Source organism: Pseudopodoces humilis, chromosome 3, assembly GCF_049639895.1.
Source record: "Pseudopodoces humilis isolate 2021_Gansu_Grassland_sample_001 chromosome 3, ASM4963989v1, whole genome shotgun sequence".
NCBI lineage: Eukaryota > Metazoa > Chordata > Aves > Passeriformes > Paridae > Pseudopodoces > Pseudopodoces humilis.
In genome coordinates, this window is record NC_142202.1 from 43,372,446 (window position 1) to 43,392,256 (window position 19,811).

The 19,811-nt window shown below is 38.2% G+C and overlaps 1 protein-coding gene across 6 annotated transcripts in view; it reads left to right on the top strand.

The window, feature by feature from the left end:
* Window positions 1–19,811, top strand: part of DISC1 (DISC1 scaffold protein) — a 193,052-nt gene that overhangs the window by 136,208 nt on the left and 37,033 nt on the right. For all 6 annotated transcript variants that reach the window (XM_088052570.1, XM_088052574.1, XM_088052568.1 and 3 more), the window contains one exon: window positions 12,063–12,123. In XM_088052570.1, the coding sequence (XP_087908696.1) occupies window positions 12,063–12,123 (61 nt within the window). The remainder of the gene's footprint in view (window positions 1–12,062; window positions 12,124–19,811) is intronic.

The following is a 19,811-nucleotide window of genomic DNA, read 5'->3' on the forward strand; positions in this document are numbered from 1 at the left end:
TGAAAACCCAGAAGTCTTAACTTGTGTTTAATATATATGCTCTGTGGAAAGGGAGGGGGAAGCGAGTGTGTGTGTTAAATACTCAGCGTAGCTGCCCAGCCTAATTGGATGGAAAAATTGATACCCAGTGAATCATGTATTTCCCCCAAATGATTCCGTATTTCTCCGAATTTTAGCTGATAATGTTACATGGAAAATGGCTTAAGAAGTATTTTCTTCTAATCCTCCTTTAAATATAAGTCATCTTCCAAAAGTGTTGCTTGGGGATTTAGCTGTTTGACTCCTACTGATATCCCTGGAAGTTTCACAGCTAAAATGCACAAACAGCGCTTTGAAAAAGCCTCTTGCAATCCAACACTGTGGAAGCATTTGCTGTGTGAGCATTTCTCATTTCTACAGCTTGACCTGGCGATAGCAGCAAAATCTATGGGGGACCTTGAAGTTGGGAAAATGTTGAATGTTCCTCAACTTTGCATAAACATGCAGGCCAAGTCCACTTCTATTAGGCAGTGGGCAATTTGTCCCAATGTTTAAAACTGAATTACCAGGGAAGATGACAGAAAAAACACTCTAATTGTTCAACTGACATATTAGTCAGTCAGCCAGGCGAAGAGGCAGCAGCTCAATTGAAAAATTATTCTCCAGTGTGGTGAACTGTACCACTTGGCTCTACTCAGACTTGAACAGAGTGCCCTAGAAAGCCGGCTGTAATCTGCTCATCTGCTGCAGACCAGTTGAATTTCCCCCAGGCTCAGTTCTTCAGCAGCACCTTTCAACCTGCTCCTCATCATGACTTTCTTTTCCTGTTTGACTCCCTCCACTTCTCTTTTCTCCCATGTTTTCTGGGCAGACTGTCTCTCTTACCCTGTTAATTGTCCAATAATTAGACTGGGTACTTGAACAGGAAACTTGAGTCATATTCTCTATTTTCAGGCTGTGAGACTCAGAAAATTTCATTCCTTAGGTGTCACAGCCCAGGTTTGTTGTGTTCCAGCTGGTGGACAATTCCATCTCCTGTCCACCTTTTCCATGAAGGAGTGATAAGAAATGGTTGGATGTTGCCTGTAGAGCTGATTAGTTTGTCCTGACAGTGTCCAGAAGAAGTTACTGCTGCTCTTGCATGTTAGTGAGAAGGTTAAGAGAGGAGGCATAATTCTAATCCTAAACATAGGACATTTTGGAATAGCCTCATAATGCTGTTCTTGCTGCAGGTGTTGGGATGTTCTGAAGATCTGGAGCTTGATTTTTGCCAGAGTTGGATTTTTGCCCCATGTCTTCAAAACTTAAGAAATTAAAACTTTCCTTTTCAAGGTGACACTTGAAAAATAATTTAGGTTATGAAGATTCCATCAACTAAGCATGTGAAATCATACCTAAAGAACATTTGGTATTAGAAAATGTTCAATTAAGCTATTGTAGAGGAGTTCACATCAGCCATTGGCAAGTTGTTTCAACATCACCAGAATGACTAGCTTGTACTTGAAAGTTTTATTTTCTAGAAGTGGCTTAAACACTGCCAGTTTGGTACGGAGAGCAAAACCAGAAGTAAAATTCCCTGTAGTATTAAATGATTTACAGCTTAAGTGAAAGAGCAAAGCTGACCAAATATGAAAAAGAGAAATTTGAAAGGCAGAGTAGAAACTAAAAAGAACAGAGGAGAAAATGACACAAACAGCATAGACTTAGGAGTCAGGGAGGGAGACAGCTTGGGTCATATGGCAAATAAAATGTATGTAAAAGAACATCATAGTCAAAAGTCAAGGAAGAGTGTCAGTTTCAACAGAAATTGCTACTTTCAGGGATTTTTTTTTTAAAAGCCCACTGTATTAAATTATTCTGCTGCTTTGAAGAATGAGTTCACTCATCCTATTTACAATATAGCAATGCAGAGACTCAATATGAGGGGCAAGGCCTTTAATTTCTTTCCTTTATGGACATTATATAAACAGAGGTCTTAGGGTTTAATTCAAACAAAAGATTTTCTATTGATGCTGACACTGTCTGCTTCAATCTAGAAAGAGATTTTGAATAGTAATAAGGATGCTTTTTTCGTCATCTTTCTAAACTAAATATGAATTCTCTCTTAAAAAACAAAAACAAAAGGCTACAGGAAGATCAAATATTTTATAGTTTATCCAGATAAGGGGAAGATGTAGATTTATGCCTGGCTCTGGTGACAAAAGAGGGTATCAAGGAAAAAAAATATATGAAAGAGAGAGTAGCATCAGTGAAGATTACATGGTAATCTGCAATGTGCTGGAATTTTTCTTCCATTGGAATCCATTCTTTATTATGCAGTGTAAAGTGGTGTGTACAACCAATTTATAAAGTGCACTTTATCACCCTATGTGAAATCTTATGCCTTTGTTGTGACCACCTTAGCTTAGAGATATTAATACTGTTGTTTTCAAGAACTCTACTGCAGTAGAGTTTTGCACTAGGAAGTTCATAAGGAAACTAACAAAGAACATTTTTAAGTCGGCCAATTTAATTAATGATCCTGTTTTGAAAGTAGTTTAAAAAACATCTGTCCACTCAAAAATCAAGTTAAAAAATCATCTGCCCTTCTGTCTGTGACTCTGCCCTTTTGGGTGCTCAGGATTAGTAGAAGCTCTTAGTACACATACATTCATGTAGGTACATCTGTTTTTCTGAGCTGCAGTAATTCTCCCACTTACATTGTATAAATCTCTGCTCCAGCTTTGTGTATAAGGAGCAGAGAGGCTTTTAAGGCATCACTGCATGTTCATGGTCAAAAGCATCATGTTTACATTGATATGTCAGGCATAGCCAAATATTTCTTGTGAGTTTAATGAAACTCATATGCTGTAATGTGCAGGTTGCATAGTGCCAGGAAGAAGCAGCTAGGGCAAAGATTATTAGGGATTAAGGAAAGTGATACATTAAAGCTCCCTTGTCCCTAAAATGGCTGCAGAGCAGGCTCTGCTCAACCTCTGCTGAGCAGCTTCACATATTTTTCTTGTTTGGAAGCCCTGTAATTGCATTGCAGAAAGGATGACTCGTATAGCCAACAGTGGTCAAATAGTTTACAAAAGGTTTCTGAAAACTTTGGCGTATGTGGGACACTGCTTCTCTTTATCATGGTCTCATTGTCAGCTATTTTTCAGAACAGAAGTTGCTGCTTCTCTGAAGTTTCAAGACCTGTTCTAGATCCTTGGAGAGAACAGCAGTACAAAAATGTAAGCTAGTGCTATTTGCAGGTATCCTTTCTAAGCCTTGGTGCAGGAAGTCCCTGCTTTATTTGATGTCATTTCAAGGTTGTTAAAAAATAGCTTGCAATGCTGAATATTCTTTCTCATCACTATTGCAATTTGTATTACTTCTAACCTTCAGTATATACCTTAAAGCTCCACTTTGCTTCCTTTAAAATTATCTGAAGGACTGATGTCTTAGTAGCAATTTGTTCTACTGTGAAGGTGTTTGTGTTTTTCCTTTGTCAGTGATAGCATTGGCTTTTCAAACACTTTTTTGCCTTTTTTTTTTCTTTCTTTTTTTTTTTTCCAAAGCTCTTATGCTTGTATGCTGCTCTCCCTTTAATCTCTTCTAGTAGCCAGATTCTACAGCAGCATTTAAGGGCAAATTCCATTTTTTTGTAATTTTTTTTTTCTGTGTTGCAGTGAGGTGGTTTTGTTCTATAAAGAAGTTTTGACACAATTTATGCAATAATTAATTTTATTTCTTGAAGTAAAAATATATTTTATCCTCTGACTTAGGGCTGTCTCTCTGTAGGTGTCTGGGTTCTTGCTAATTTGTATGGCCTGACTAGCAAGCATGTTGAGATAGGAAAAGAATAATCAGCAGTGTTAAGAGTTAGCATGAAATTTTGCAGAGTCCTTTTAGAAAAAAAATTCTGGAGGGGTTAGTGATTTTGAAAAATCTTTTTGTGACCTTAAATTAAACAGCCAAAATAGGTTAGTAATTTAATATAATTTTTAGTTGCAATTAGTTGCAACTAAAGCATTAGGTGTAAGACTTCATATGTGGAAGTTCAGCAGAGTTTCACCTGAAACCAGCTACTGTGTCTTTTAGAAGCCTTGATGTTGTTGAATGGCTATGACGTGTCCAGTGGTCTATGGATCATCCATATTAGCTGTAAAGTATCTTCTTAAATCAGAAATTAAATTGTGATTTCACTTGTTTTATAGTTTGTCTCGTCAGACAAAATGTTTGACCTGTTCCTGCTCTTCATAACATAGGCATTAGGTGCTGTCAGTAATTGTCATGGAGCTTGGCCCATGCATAAAGCCTTAATTGTTCTCTGTTTTTTGTCTTGGATAGCTATATGAAAGGCTCATTCTTGGTCTTTTTATCTTATCTAACAGCGTTAAAATAAATCTTACTTCCAGGAAAAACTTGTGGCAATTCAAGCAACGAGTTTGAACTCTTCTGGTGCCTTTGCACATGTTGAGTCTGGTTGCCTTGTTGGGGTGTGTAATGATTTCCAGATGATGTCTTGTGACTGCTGACAATCTACAGAGGGCAAGCTGGACACATGGCTCTCCTTGATGTTCAGGCTTTGCTTTGTGAGGAGAAAGGAGAAAAGGAATTTTTGTTGTTGTTGTTGGAGCAGGGAGGCTGAACAGATGGTCAGCAGAGGATTGAAGTAATAGGTGGCAAGCAGGCAGAGAGGAGAACCAGGTAGGAGAAAATGTAAGCAGACTGCTCTCTGGGACCTCTGCCTTCCCCTTCGCTTCTTCCCAGCTGCTTAGTAAAGAATGCCAGTGAAATGAGAATAGAAAGTGAAAGGAAACTTTTCTCATGGGTTTTGGAAAAGAGATGATACTTTTAATACTAAAATAGGTTAATAAGTTGTTGTGTAACAAAGTGTGAACAATTATTCTGGTGGCTGCAGAGAAGCAAGGAAAACAGGATGGTCTTACCCATGTGATGGAATGGGAGAGGAAAACTCACTTTCAAAAACCTTCACTGTCCCATTGGAGAATTCAGGAGCCTCCATCCCCCGAGGATGTTATTGGTGAAGATCTCCAGCATTCTTCCCGAAGTGGTACTATACAGTCACCCTGGAGCTAGAAAGTGTGTATGAATCCATATCTAATTCTAAATGAAGTTAAACCTGTCTGTAATGAGGAAAACCTTTCTGGGGCAAGTTGGCTTATTTATGTCAGCAGTGTCAAGCAGAGAGAGAGTTTGGTTTGAGCTCAGATTTCCCTGAAGTGAGAATGTTGTCATCCAGTACCAAACACATGAAGTAGGAATAGTTTTCTCCCTGGTTTTCTGCAGCCAATTTAAAATTCCATTTAGTGCACTCCTATCACTTGCAGCTTTTAAATAATTTGTGGGAAAGTAACCAAACCTGTGATAGGGGATCTGCACCTAGGCTGTGGTTACTACAGAGGTGGTACATGTAGGGGAGAAGTTGGAAGGCCAGGAGGCTGCTTCCAGACCTGGGGCTGCACAGGTGGGTTGTCTGGTGCTATTTGATTTGTCACCCTCCCTACATTTTGTATAGTCTCTTAAAGTATCAAGGCAGAATTTTTTCATGTTATTATGTATTCTGGTGACTGCTGGGCCTATTGCCCATTCAGTTTAGAATCAGTATGCTTGCTTTGGTTCTGTGTAATAAAACAATGCATAAAATTTCAGCTGATTTTTTTTAAGGTAAATTATTTACTGAAAGTAATTTGCTTCCTTCTGCCTGCTGTCTCCCACATGTAGCATGGAAGGAATTCCTGTGTCAGGTTTGACAGATTTTGCAGAAATTTGAAAGAAACTCAGAAGCTATGTGAAAGTATGGTAATTCTCTTGAATTTAGGCAATTTAATCATCACAGAACTTGAAGGGTCACCTGTCTCTTTAGATGAAAAGTACTGCATACAACAAAGAAGGTTCAGGAGGCAGATTCTGGGAATGTCTGTTTCTCAAATGTGCCTTTTTATGCAGGGTGGTTTTCCCCTGCTCCTTGTCACCTCTGCAAACCTTTTATGCCTTGCTCAAAGACAGAATTGTCAGTTGTTATAGGCAGAGCTGCTGGCACCTCCTGTCATTTCTCTTTGTAAGATCTATTTTCTGTTTTTTATTTCTTTGTCAAACTTCTGTTCATTCTGAGATTTTCCATAACTTATATCTGCCCTGACATCTAACTTGAGAGCAGAATGTGGCTTCTCTGTTAAAATCAGTATCTTCTATACGCTCTCTATGTTTAGCTGTAATTTTTTACATCAAAGGCAAGGTGCCACTTGTCTTATTGCATGCTCAAAATCATTGTTGCACCAAGGTCTACAAATTAAGCCATCTGTAAATATGTTGAGAACTTTGACACAAGCAGAAGGAGCATTTTCTTTGCCTACTTCTGCTATGTGTAAAATACTGCCATCTTTCCAAATGAGATGGAAAAACTTGGCCCAACTTGTCCTTTATGTGATCTCCTAAAGAGAGTAAGCTGGTTCTCCTGAGCTAGTAGTGCCCACCCATTCCCAGCATGTCTGGAGGTTACACTACGCTTCCTCCTGTTCAGGATGTACCAAGGTGTTAGGGAGAAATTGAACAGTAGACACTCTGTGTCCACAGCTCCAAAGGGAACTTCCCGAGGAAGTGGAGTTGTTCATACTGTTTCAGTCTTTTCCTGTTTCAGTGCAGTATTAGGGGCAAAATGCTGTGCTGTCCTGTGTTCTGCCAATTTTGTATTTCTCTATTACTCTTCATAGATTTTTATTACTTCCCATATATTTCCAGAGTTAGAGGGTATAAAGTGGAAATATACTAAAAGATTTTAAATGTGAGAGTGAGCAAAGTATTTTAAGACCGTGATGCTCCAGATGGAGCCTTTAGTTATTTGCTTCCATATATCAGAAGTGTTGCCCTCAACAACAGAGCAGTTGACTCTGGTGCTGGAGAGGAAAGTGATGCTGATGGAAATCTTCACATGGACAAGGTACTACATACTCCATCCCTCTGAGAACTCTGAAAGCAGAGAGAGTCATTTGACAATGCATCCCTGAAAGCCTGCTCTTCTCCTGTGGGATGGGATTATGATAAGATCAACATTAGTGAAGCACCCAGCTGTTATTGCAGACTCTTTTCCATCCAGAGGGACTGAGACTATCTAGTAGCCCTGCATAGTACAGCCCTTCAGCATTCACAGATCTCAGTCCCAGCACATCTGCTACTCCTGAGCTGCCTGCCTGTGGTATGGCACTGCAAAGCACAGCTTTCCATTGCTGTGGCAGGACAGTATCCTTTTCTCCAGGCCAGCTGCTTACAGAAGGAGGGAAAAACCTTGTGACTGAGTTATGGAATCCAATCTCCAATTAGGCAGAGAATATTTTCAACTTCATCAAGTAAGATTGAGTTGTGTCTTTATAAGTCTGGCTCTAATTTCTAATTTTCTAAAACAGATGTTTTAGTGTGTCTGGTTTACCTTTATGTAGTGTTTCTAATTGCAGAATAGCCAGTCCATTTGGACGTCTAAATTTTGGCTACCTCATCTCTGGTCACAGTAATTTCTTAGTTTCTGTTCTGCAGTGTGTTATTTAGAGGATTAGCACATTTCTTAGAACAAATCATAGTTACTGGAAGAGTGATAATAACTACATACCTCGGTATTTACTTCGTTACTTGATGACAGGGAACCAGCATAGAATTTCATTTGGCTTTTTAAAGTATTTACACATTTTTAATAAGGCACTAGTTTTTTGTGCCTTTAATCCTGACCTTTTCTGTTTTTTCTACTTGAGTTCCTTGGGAACAATGCATTGGAGAATGGTCATTCTTCTTCACACAGAGCTTGTTCTTTGGGGTTTTCTCCTGTCTGCAGGATGCAAAATTCCTTACCATTCTGTAATCCAAAATCTTGTTACTGGATCTTGACATGTAGTTGGGCAGCTGAGATGTCATCTCTGAAGTTTGACTGTCTTTTCAAGTGAACCTTTAAATATATCAAAGCCATTCTTCAGTTTTTCCCACCCAAACTTCACACATTAATGTAGTACATATTTCATGACAGAAAATAACAGAATCATTTTCATAGAATTATTTTCTGATTTCATTTTCTCTTACTATTAATAATAATTTTTACATTTAAAAAAATAATAGTGAAGCAACATGTCAGCTTTGTTCACACCTAATTCTGCCCTCAGAGTAAATGAATGCATGTCTATGCAGTTATTTTTATTTTTATTCCTACATCCTTAAGTCAGAAAAAAATGCCATTGAAGCCAGTGGGAGTTTTACTCTTCCTAATAAAATATTTGAAAAGGAACATAATGCTTGTGGATCAGAAAGGCTAATTTTGTAGGTTTCAGGCTCGTCATGCAGACAGATAATGTCTGGCAGTCCTTTTTATGCTGGGTGTTGATGAAGGAGCTATTGCAGCTTTTCCAACCTTTAATTTTGTGTAAAACTATGTGTCATTATTCATCCACACTGTCTATCCATTAAAAAAAAAAAAAAACCAACAAAGAAATAATACCTTTTAGGATGGAAGGCAAGAATAATTACTTTAGACTTTGTATCTCTTGGACTCAGTGGATGACTTACCTGGTAAAGAACTACTGACCTGTGAAAAATACTGTGATATTGACTACCATTTTTTAAGCCCCTAATTCAATTTTAAAAATTTATTCTTCTGAGTTGCCAAGCATCTACATCTGGAACATCCATGTGAACACTGGGTTTGAGGTGTCTCCAGTCAGATACTCAGGTTTTATAAAGTTTTAGAGAATATTAATTGTAGAATCCAAAGCATATCTCATAGTCCATAGTTGTTTTTAAGTTCAATTTTTGAGGACCAAAGAATAGGAGACTGAAGAATAAGCGTAATGATACACTTTCATGTGTGGGCTTAAATAATCTTTGTAAGTAATAGAAAATAGTATTACCCCAGTGAGGCTGCTTTCAGATGAGAAATTACATGTGATGATGTTTTAAAGGGATGCTACATAAGTTAATTATTGAATGGTATTTATGCAGCTTCTGAAACAGCAGATTTACATTCAGCAGCAATTAAAAGACCACTGCTCACTGCTGCTCCTCAGTTCTGTCTGACCATAAGTGACTCCAAGACTGGATTTTGCTGCTGTAGGGAGGATGAAAAATTTAAGATAAAATAAGGGAAAGAAATGCTGACTCACTTTTCTCCAATTAAGACTTCACAAGAGAAGTTTATTTTTAGTCTTAGCAAATAACCTGGTGTTCTGATCTTCTGTGAGTATTTATACTTCTTTATTTTAATAACTCCCCTCAAGGCCAATATAAGCTAAGCATGTAAATCTCCAGAGAACTGATGGAAAAAGGCAACCCCGTTCACTTAAATGTAAAAATGTAAAAACATTTGGCATGCAGAGAAGAATCTCATAAATTATTATTTCTTTTCTTTCTCTGTCATTTAGTACTTTCTTGGCTAGATTGAAAGCACACACGATTTCCTGTTTGCATTTCTTTGCTTTGAAGTGATGGTGAATAAATTTATTAAATTAGAACAAAAAAATCTGCTAATCTGTTGCTTGTCTTCTATTTCAATGGGTGATCTAAAAGTCTGAAAGTATTTCTGTATTTGTTGCAGTGCTGTCTACAGTTAGTTGCAAGGGAAGTAACCTTAATCAGATTTTTAAGATGTGTTTTCCTTCCAGCAAAATCTCCAGGTCACAGCTTTTCCAATTACACGGGGAAGAAGGCAAGGAGACAAAGCTAGTCTGGGGAGCTTTCTTTTTCAGCAGCAAAGTTTGCATTTCTTTTAATGTAAAAACGTTTGACAGGAGAGAGTAGGGTTTAGTGATGTGAGGTGATTTCCAAATGAGTGTTAGCTTTTTGCTGACCTACTTTTGACTAGTGGTGTATTCTTGTCCATTACTTTTTGTCATTGAATAATACTGGTATATTAAGCTGTGTGCTTCAAGGGCATTGTAAAATTGCATGTAGGGGCAGGACTGAACTGTGAAAGTGCGAATTACTGTATCAGATCAAACCCAATTAAAAAGTGACAAGCACAGCAGGAGAAATTGAAAGCAAGGTTTATCTTTCATGTAACGTAAGAAGTCACTATATCGGTTAGAAACAAAGTGAGTGTGAAACAGATTCTCCACCTCTTCTCATCCCTCTCAAAAAATTAATAATATCTGCTGACTTTATTATCCAAAAGAATAAGCCCCTGAGTTGTAACAGCTCATGTTGAAGGACACTGTGACAATGGCAAGAGAAGGGGAAGTACAGCACCCGAACACCTTGAAGCTGTTTGCTATCAAAGCATGCACTGGGCCTCAGGTCAGCACATTTGGGGGTTGATGGATAGGGAGTTTGCAAGAAGTGGTGGCCGTTTTTATAAAGCTGTAGTGTGTCATTAAAGAAAGACTTGCCGTCTTGCAGGCGCTCCGCAGTTCCACAGGAAGTGTAGGAATAAAAGCACCATAAGGAAACTGTGAGCTTTTACTAAGCCCTGTAGTTGTTACAGAACTGCTACAAGCTAGGAAAAGTTATTTAGTCTCCAGTGCCATTACAGAAATCCTTATAAACCCTTTTGCATAACATCCATCAGCACTCTTCTAATGAGTAATTGAGCCTGTGAACGTATAAACTAATGCAGTTGTCTGTGTACAATATAATACTGCAGAATCCTGCTTCCAGATACTGGGGGTGTGGTGGGTTTGGGTTCTTTGTTTGTTTCAGGCTTTTTTGTGTTTGGTTTGTTTGTTTGTTTGCTAACCTAATAAACCCATATAACAAGCAAAACGAAACAAAACAAGCAACCAAAAAGTAAATCAACCTTGCAAAATGTGTTCTGTGCTTGCCATTGTATTGCAGACAGCTTCAGTGATGTGTGACTGCTGCGTGACCTGGTGACCAGCACCTTCTGCAGACAGTCGATGTTACACTGACCCTGATGCTTGCTGCTAATGGTGCTACCTCAGTCAACTCCTCTGTGTGTAAACTTTAATTTGGCTAATACCAAGTTTTCAGGTTAGGCTTTAGTGGGTGAACCGTCTACGTTGTGAAGGAAAAAAAACCCAACAAACACAGAAGGGGGAAGCACTTGATGTGTGGAAGCTGTGCTTGGAGCCGTCGTATTGTACGGAAGGTGGGGGAGATGGGTGGATAAATCCACAGGGTACCTGATCTTTGTAGTATGTTTTGCCTGTAAAAACAGTGATGCTCTGTAGGATGCCTCTTCATATAAAATAAATATTTGATGTACAGTGAATTAAGAATTTAAAAGAGACCAAATGATTCACAGTCCCACTAGATGGATTTTGCAAGCAGCTGTTAGGGAGGAGGGAAGAAAGTTGTCACATTGTGAAAATGGTTATTACCTAAAAACCTTCATTTTCCTGAAAGAAGTTTACTTTCTACCATTGATGCAGTGCCAATGGTGATTCAAAGGAACAGCTTTGTTCTTTTGTGTGTTATGGTAAGTAATCTTTTGGAGTGTCTTCTGGGTGAAGAAGTTGTAGGGACAGAGAATGTCTAGGTCTGAATTTTAAAAACAAGCAAAGAAACACACACACAACTGTCCTCCCAGACACTAAACCACAAAAAAAAACACAACCTAAATTTCATAACAATCTTGAGCGGTATTTCTTTTCATTCTATAGTGTTTTGGTTTTATCAGAAGAAGTTTGATACAAGATTAATAACAATTTAAAGGACTGTTGTGCATGGACTGATACATTTGTTAGTCTGGCTTACTTCTCCTAAAGGTAAAGAGGAGGACCTAGCTGCGTGGGTAATACTTCTTTTTTTGTGGAGGTGATTTTTTTTTTTGGCCGTCATTGTTGTCTTTGTTTTTTATTTTGTCAAGAGGAAACTTCTACAAACTGTGCCTTTGTTAGTCTCACCATTTTTCTGGCCCAACCAAGAGATTAATGCATTCTTTAGTGATCTATTATTATAATATAGATACAATAGACTTTCAAGAAAAAAGGGAGAAGACACCCACACTGTAATTTGAAAGTGAAAAAGATTAATGAAATTCTTATTCCTAACTGATATGTGTAAAATATGTGGGTAAGAGATGAATTGGTTCAAAAAAGGAAAACCCCCATAGAACTGTACAGTTATATCATTACCTAAATTTGGCCTTTATTTTGCAGTGACCAGTGTAAAAGAAAATGCTGAGAAGTACATGGAGGTTCTGGAGGATAAACTACATAGGTAAGAAATGGTATCGTGAAAACCTTTGAAATCTTAAAAACTCCTGTACGTGCAGCATTGATATGCATAAAAGTGTTAAGGAACTTGCATTAGAATAATACCAAAAATAGTTCAAAGTAGGAAATACCCTTTGTTCATGGCTGCATTCAGCAGCCTGGCAATGGGTGCAGGTAAAAGAAAGAATTGTGTTCTTCAGTGCACAGGGCTGCTCTGGAGCAGTGGTCCAGCCAGAAACCCTGAAATATTGGGGATATGACAGCTGGGTGAAAAATCACCCTTCTGCTCCCATGCAAAACACAGCACTGAGCAGGGGCAAAGAATCCCTTACCAGAATTCTGGACATCTTTAGCAAGTAATGATATTCTATATAACAGTTTAGAAAGAATGCAAATTTGGGGCATGGCAGAGTGCAAGTACAAACCAAGACAAAAGATATTTAAATAATTAAATCCTAGTGCAGAATTTACAGATTTTTATGCCTTTGCTTTTTGAAACAAATGCTAACATTTCTATTTCTATTCTTCTCTTGGTGTGTGAAGAGGATTCTAGGTGACCTCTCTGACTTTAGGCTTCTCCTTGAAATATTGTTAGCACATATTACAGTGCTGTTGTAATGGAATCTTCTAGTGAGTGAACTTTGCCCTGAATGAGTATATTTGTATTGAAAAAGGCTTTCATGGGTTGTAATTGGAGTTTTTGTATTAATAAAATGTAGTCCACCAAATAAGCACCATTTCCATTACTGAACAGGTATAATTAATAAATTGTTACCCTTCTTAATTTTTTTGTTGTATTGATAACGAGAGGGTTCTATATATTTAGTTTTGTTCACTCATACTTTTGAATATAGAAATATTTATTTTACTCAACTCTTAAATTTAAAAGATATTCAGATCTGAATGAAAAATGATGGAAACAGACGTGAAGATCAAGCTTTGTTTCTGTGTGCTACTTAACCCTCTCTTAATATTTTTACTCCATATACTTCAGTCCATAAGTTTAAGACAAGTCTTAAGGCCTTTGTGTGCTGTCTTTTTGAAAGACAAAAAGATACTCTTTGTTATAAAACAAAGTATAGCTGCATCTTTTGATGCTTCTAGAGTGTATGGATTTAATTGACATGCCAGGTTCTCAGAGGGATGTAAATTTCTCTTTAAGTGTTAAATACTTGGAGAAGCTGTACGTTTGTTTCTCCTTCCAGGGGTTTATCAGATAGAGTTTGCAGGTCCCAGATGGTGAAGATTCAGTCCTAAACTTGTTTTCCAAGATGTGCAAATGGTATTAGTCTAAAAATAGTTCAAGTAATTAAGAGCTAAGAATTTGCTTGAATTTTTATGGAAAGAGAAAATCTTTAGTGTTTTTATTAGAGAGACATTTCCAAGATAGTATGTCCTGAAAAATATTTTATTTTCATGCAAATAAGGTGGTTATAGATTTTTGTTTATTATAGGTTCTTAGGTCTTTAAGTAGTTAGCTACACCTGCTCTACAGCTTGAGCAATCAAGAAAAAAAAAGCAAGCAAGAGCCCAAGAGGCTTCCTCGAACCCTGCCCCTGCTTAGAGCAGTAACTTGAGAGAGTTTCTCTTTTTTGGTCTTCATATAGTTGCTCATATTACTCATTTATATATATATCATAAGCTAAAAAAAGAGTCTCTAAGGAAAGTTTAAAGAGTAAGTTTTAAGATTACATTTTAGACAGGGATGGAATTTGCATCTGGCTCATGGATGCACTTTTGGGGATGCTCTTGAAACCAAAAGAGGATCAAATCTGGTGTCGTGGTTTTAAACCAATAACTAAGAAAATTACTTATTTCTTGCTGTGAGATATGGATTAGAACAAGAGCAAAACAGGCATACAACTTAAAAGGAAAAAAAAAAAAAGTTTATTGACAAACTACAATAAGAACACCAGAATAAACTTCCAGAAAAACCTTTTCATCCCCTATCTACCCACTATTCCCTTGTTCACATGACAAAAGAGACAAAAACTTTGGAACTTTGATGGTTAAAACAGTCCCAATTCTTGCTACAGTCTTTTCACCAGTCTTTATAAAGAGAAACAGAAGTTTCTTCCTGTTAATTTATGGAGTTTCTCACAAGAAAAACTATTTTTTTTATAGTTTTCCATTGCTCTAATGTTAGCTGCCCAGAGCTTTTCTTATTAGAGCCCACTCCTCCCATTTTCACATCACTCTCAAGTGTGTATGGGCCATGAGTCTAGGGATGGGATTTTTAAGGATAAGTTATTCAAAGGCAAAAAGTCTTCTTCATCTGTTTCTGTGAGCTTCACTAGAAAACAGTTTTCTCATTGCCTCTCAAGGCTTCAAATCTTCCAGCACTTCACTGTACCATAATTACTCTACTTTTTTACTCAAAATTTACACTTTGAACACTCTATTCCTCCCTATTTACTGTCATGAATTAAAGGAGTGTTTTCAAGACCTTATTGTCCATGTCCATAGTTTTAACAGAAAGACATTTCAGCTTAATTAAAGCATCTTCTTAATTCTCTACCTTTTCTGAAGCTTCTTTTCTTTCCTGTCACTGGTAGTTTATAAAGTCTCTTTTCATGTTGATCACTCTCTTTTTCTCTCTCTGGATAAAAAGATTAATCCGCAAGTCTCATCTGGGTAATGAAAGAGTTAAAATCTTGCCCAGGCTGTTGTAGGTAGTTCTGTGGCCTCGGCCGGTGCAGGAGCTGGAGCCGTCTGCGATGGAAAGTTCCTCATGGCTGCTCTGGAGAGTGTAGGCGCTGCGCCCAGCCCGCTGCAGGTCCAGAGCCTCTCTCCTTCTTCACTCAGCAGTTTCTTTTCTGAATTTAGTTACAGCAAAAAACCTGCAGCCGAGCCAGAGATCGGCTCGGCCCGGCCCGGCCGGAGCCCGGAGAAAACCCCCTCCACAGGGCCCGCATCCCCCGGCCGGGAGACGCTGGGCCCAGCCCAGTCCCCGCCCGGCCGCATGGCCTGGGCAGGGAACGGGAGGCCTGGAGCTCCGCCACCCTTCCCAGCCAGGAAACAAAGAGAACCAACAGAGCTCTGGTTTTACACTTTAAGGTAGGGTTCACAAGTTGATCCCACTTTTCAATGGCCTAAACTGCTGTCAATTCTCAGCAATGACCGATAATTGGTCAGGAGAAAAGACTCCAGGCAGTTCCCAGCAACTTAAACTTTCTTAAAGGCAAAGTAACTCCATGACATCTGGGTAGCATGAATTCAAATAAGCCTCTAAAGCTTTTCTCCAGCTGAAATGTATAATTTTGCTAGGTAATGTTTCAAATAAAAACAGCCTAGATTCAGAACCTTTCAATTTAAGATACAGCTTCAAAGTAAAGCAGAACTCTTAGAAATGTCATTTTTGACCACTTTGTAACAGAAGGAAAAGGAAGTTAATGAAGAAATCTCATAACAAAACAGCTTTAATGAAGATTCAAGTTTCAAAAAATCAATTTTGACAGTTAATTTCCCTCCTCCCCTTTCCTTTTCTTTTTTATTTTCATAAGAAAAGTTTGGAATATATTCCTCTTATTCCTTTTGTCCTTTTTTTTTTTTTTTAATGGTTGGAGAGAGGGAAGGGGAATCTAGCTTATTTGCTGGAATACCTTTTGGGGACATGGGGATTTTGGGTTTTTTTGTTTGTTAGTTGGTTGGTTTTAAAAACAAATGCAAACTTTTCACTGGGGCCTAAAAGATGTATCCATTGTCAGGTAGCTTAACAGAATACATTTCATTAGGAATGCTACTCTTTTGATAGCCTTGTACCTAAAGAAAAAATGGGAAAATATGCATTTAAAAAAATGGGAATGTGTTCAGTGTCTGATAGTTTCACCCCAAGGAAGGAGAAGAACTCTCTAAGTATACAGATTAGTTGACATTGTTTTTTCCTGATTTAAAATATAGGTTATATTCTGACAGTGGACCGGCAGTTGTTGAGGACAGTATCCTCCAATAAAAGAATGAACCAATAGCATGTTTAATAATGCTGCTGGCTGGCTCTCTCCTAGTCACCAGCATACATCAAGCCATTCTTCAAGTTTATACATCAAATCATTGTCTGCTCTCTTGAGAGTGTAAATACCATTGCTTGCCTTATGTTAGTAAACAGGAGATGTGCAAAAGTGGTCAGAGTTAGGATAATAAAAGTGAGTTCAGCAGAGACCTCTGTCTGTGTGAATATGTGAAGTACAAGAAGTTCTGTGTGGGTTTCTTCAGCTCATCCCTTGAACCAATTAGGAGGGATTGTATAGAAGTTTACAGTAATTTCTCTAGCTCATTGAAATTCAGATGAGCATCTTCTCAAGGGAGCCTTGTTCTTCCACAGAAAGTGGTTTCCTTTTTTTCATTTCACTTGTTTCTACAAGTGAAGGCTCTGCTTGCACTTTATATCATTACCATGAATAAAGTAGACTTCAACCATCCAACTCTTTCAAAAACCACTGAGTTCTGCCATAAGTGAGCTTTAGTCATGTAAATGGGTGAGGGTCACAAACTGATCCTAGGAGAGAGTGCTGTAAAGCCATAAAAGATTTCATATCGAGCTGTTAGTGCCTGTGTGTCATGTTATAGAAACTGATGTCTCTCTGCTGCATGGAAACTGCTGTGCTAAGGCTGCTGAGTAAGGCTTTCCAAAAGGTTTTCCCTCCCTCTTGTCTATGGAGCAGCACAGGCATGCTTGTGAGTGCCAGATGGTCTGTGGTAATTTTGTATAACCCATGACCCTCCTCAGTTGTGCTGAGGGCTTTTCCAGCTGCTGGTAGTATCTCAGCAGTGCACAGATAGGGCTGAAATGTCATCTTTGCCTGCCTGCCCCCAGGACTGTGTTTTCTACTGTGCTTCCAAGAGACTTTACAGCTCCACCCCTTGCTGGATAATGATCTGATCTTATTTTGCTTACCAACAGTTGTGCTGCTGGAGTGTTAAAATGCAGGTTAGACAAAATACTAGATCCTTCTAGTGACTCATTTAGTCCCTTTCTTCTTCCCAGCTGGTCTAAGTCATACACAGCTGTGAGAACATGAGCTCCAAAATTCTGAGAAGCAGACACTTTGTATGTGGTGATGCATTCCTTTATATCTCTTGGCCCACATGGTGATGACTTCTAAATCCCTTATCATAGCTGCCTCAGGCTGGAAACAATTTTTTTGTAGCAGCTGATGTAAAGATGACATTTCTTGAGCTGAGGGAATTTAATGTGATTGTACTGTTCTCCAGACCTCAAAAGATTATGCTGTGACTTCCATTCATCACAAAAACAGGGCTTTTAAATAGCTTTTCCTAATTCCCAGATAGGAATCGTGAAATTATTTTGGGGGAATAATGTTGTTCAAGAATAACCAGTGACAGTTACACAAAGGTGATTTTAGTGAGCTATTTTCTGTGCTATCCTGCAAGAAAGGTGAAATGCACAAATATAACAAGATGCAACACTGCAGTGACTGTACTTTGCTGCTGTTGAATGATATAGCACCAGGAAACTTTGCAAATGTGTACCAAACCTTTCTTCTTTAATTGACTCTCTTTTGCTGTTTGTCTTGGGTTCATTTTCTGTTCAGCAATGTTTGTTTTCATATTAATCTTGCCTTTATTTTTACTCATGGATACATGGTACAGAAAATGTCCTGGAGTCTTACTCTGATGTGAGTTGTGTTCATCTGCATGGCTCCTCGTTCACTGAGGTGTTAAGATGGTTGGTGTGATAAAGGCAACTTGCATTTATTGAAGCAGCAAAAATTGAGCCCAAGGTCTGTTTTACCTGATCTCATGTGTGGGGCTTTTTTGATTTTTTTTTTAAGAGTTTCAATCAAATATCACTGGCCTAGTTAAGAACAAATGTGGCTGCAGCCTGATTGCTCAGATTGCTAGGGCATGCAAGTATTCTGTGTCAGAAATAAAGGTTTCTCATGCAGGCAGTGCTTTTAATGCATTTGAGTATGTCATCTTCAGTGAGATCCTGTCCATTCAGGCAGACATACAATGTTCTCAGGGTCCCATACCATAAGATGACAGGTCAGGATTGAATACCACCACATCACATTCCAGTTTACATGAAAATGAACAGTCTTAGAAGTTACAGTCTTTCCTTAATATTCACTGTTAGTTTACATACCACATACCTTAAGTCTCCTTTATAAAATACTATGTTTCAGAAATTGTTTTGGGAGCAGAGCTGGGTATGGATGCTCTGAATAGCACAGCACACATATAGGGCAGAGTTTCATACTGCTGGTGGTCTTAAAGGTGGTCTCAGAGCATATCAAAAGGACTGTACATCCTTACAGATTTGTAGCTCTTTTTCTCTGTTGTTCATGTCTAGATGGAATATTTTGTGTTTTAATTTAACCTTGATTATATAGGGGTAGTTTTCCCAACTCTGTTGTTTGCTTATGACTTCAGCATGTTGTTTATAAGAGGTCCTTTTCTTCCTGAAAAAATGCCCTTGGATGGCAGTGGAATCACTTGTGATGCCTTCTGTTGCACCAAAGGAGTGCAGGACTAGGCTTGGTGTGATTAACTTAAGTACTGAAAATTTGGAACATGTTTGGAAATTGATTCTGCATGAAGTGAATATGGAACATAACTTGCCAGTTTCATAAATTTGGAAGAAATCTTTGCACTCTCCAGTGACATTTGAAGGCATTCTGCCTAATCATGGTTTGCTGTTCTTCAGAATAAAATAGTCTCTCTTGACCATACTGTGTAGTTTTATCATACTGGTGGATACCCAAAAGCTTTCATACACCACCAAATAATTTCTCATGTTTCAGTAATGTGAAGAACACATTGCATTGTCACCTAACCCTCATGGGAACAATTAAACACTTTACTTTGGACAATCCCTTCTCCTTGTTGTGAACAATACAGCTGCTTTGTTTCAGTTACCTTATTCTCTGTCTACATGAGAGAGGCTGTCACAAAAAGAGGACTATTGTTTCTTAAAGGCTCATGTTTTCCTAATATTCTTTTCCAGCCTGAAAATGGCAGCTCTTGTCATACTACTTACTTTGCTGTGGAAATGTTATGATACCACAAATTGAAGGATTATTACTTTCAGCCATTAAACTGGTAACAAGAACTTAGGAACTTGTGAATAAAAGCAGCATTTTAAAGGTGTTTCTGTAGGGGAGGATTTGGCAAGATCCCACTGGTTTCTTGGTACTATTGTAGTGAGGGAAGTTTACTTGCCCAAAATACTCACAAATAAAAGGAGCTGTGAATAATAAAAAGCAAATTGCTAAGTGTGTTAGTTAATAATTTACAGGTGGTTTTTTTTGTTGCTATATTGGCCCAGTCTTATTTGGGAGATATGTCCTTTTTGTAATAGTTCAGGAAAAATTCACAGTGGTGAATCCAATTAACAAAGAAGAAAAATTTAAGTATTCTTTCTCATTCTATTTTACCCTCTGCTTTAAATGTTGTGTGCTTTCTTTTTTGCTGTGGTTTAATTGCTCTGTCTTGATGTTAGCAATCTTAAAAAGGGACTTTTCTGATTCTTCTCCTGCTCTTTCCATTATTGTGTGTCCTCTGTCTTCCTTCCTTGGACTTGTCTCATTTCCACTTTGTGTGTGTTATTCTTACCTTTGTTTTATTTCCAACTTTGTCCCTTAGGACACCTATTTTTGCCCATCTCTTTTGTGTGTCATGGAACAGGGGGAAGTTGGAGAGTAGGAATATAATAAGGCACTTTCTTCACAG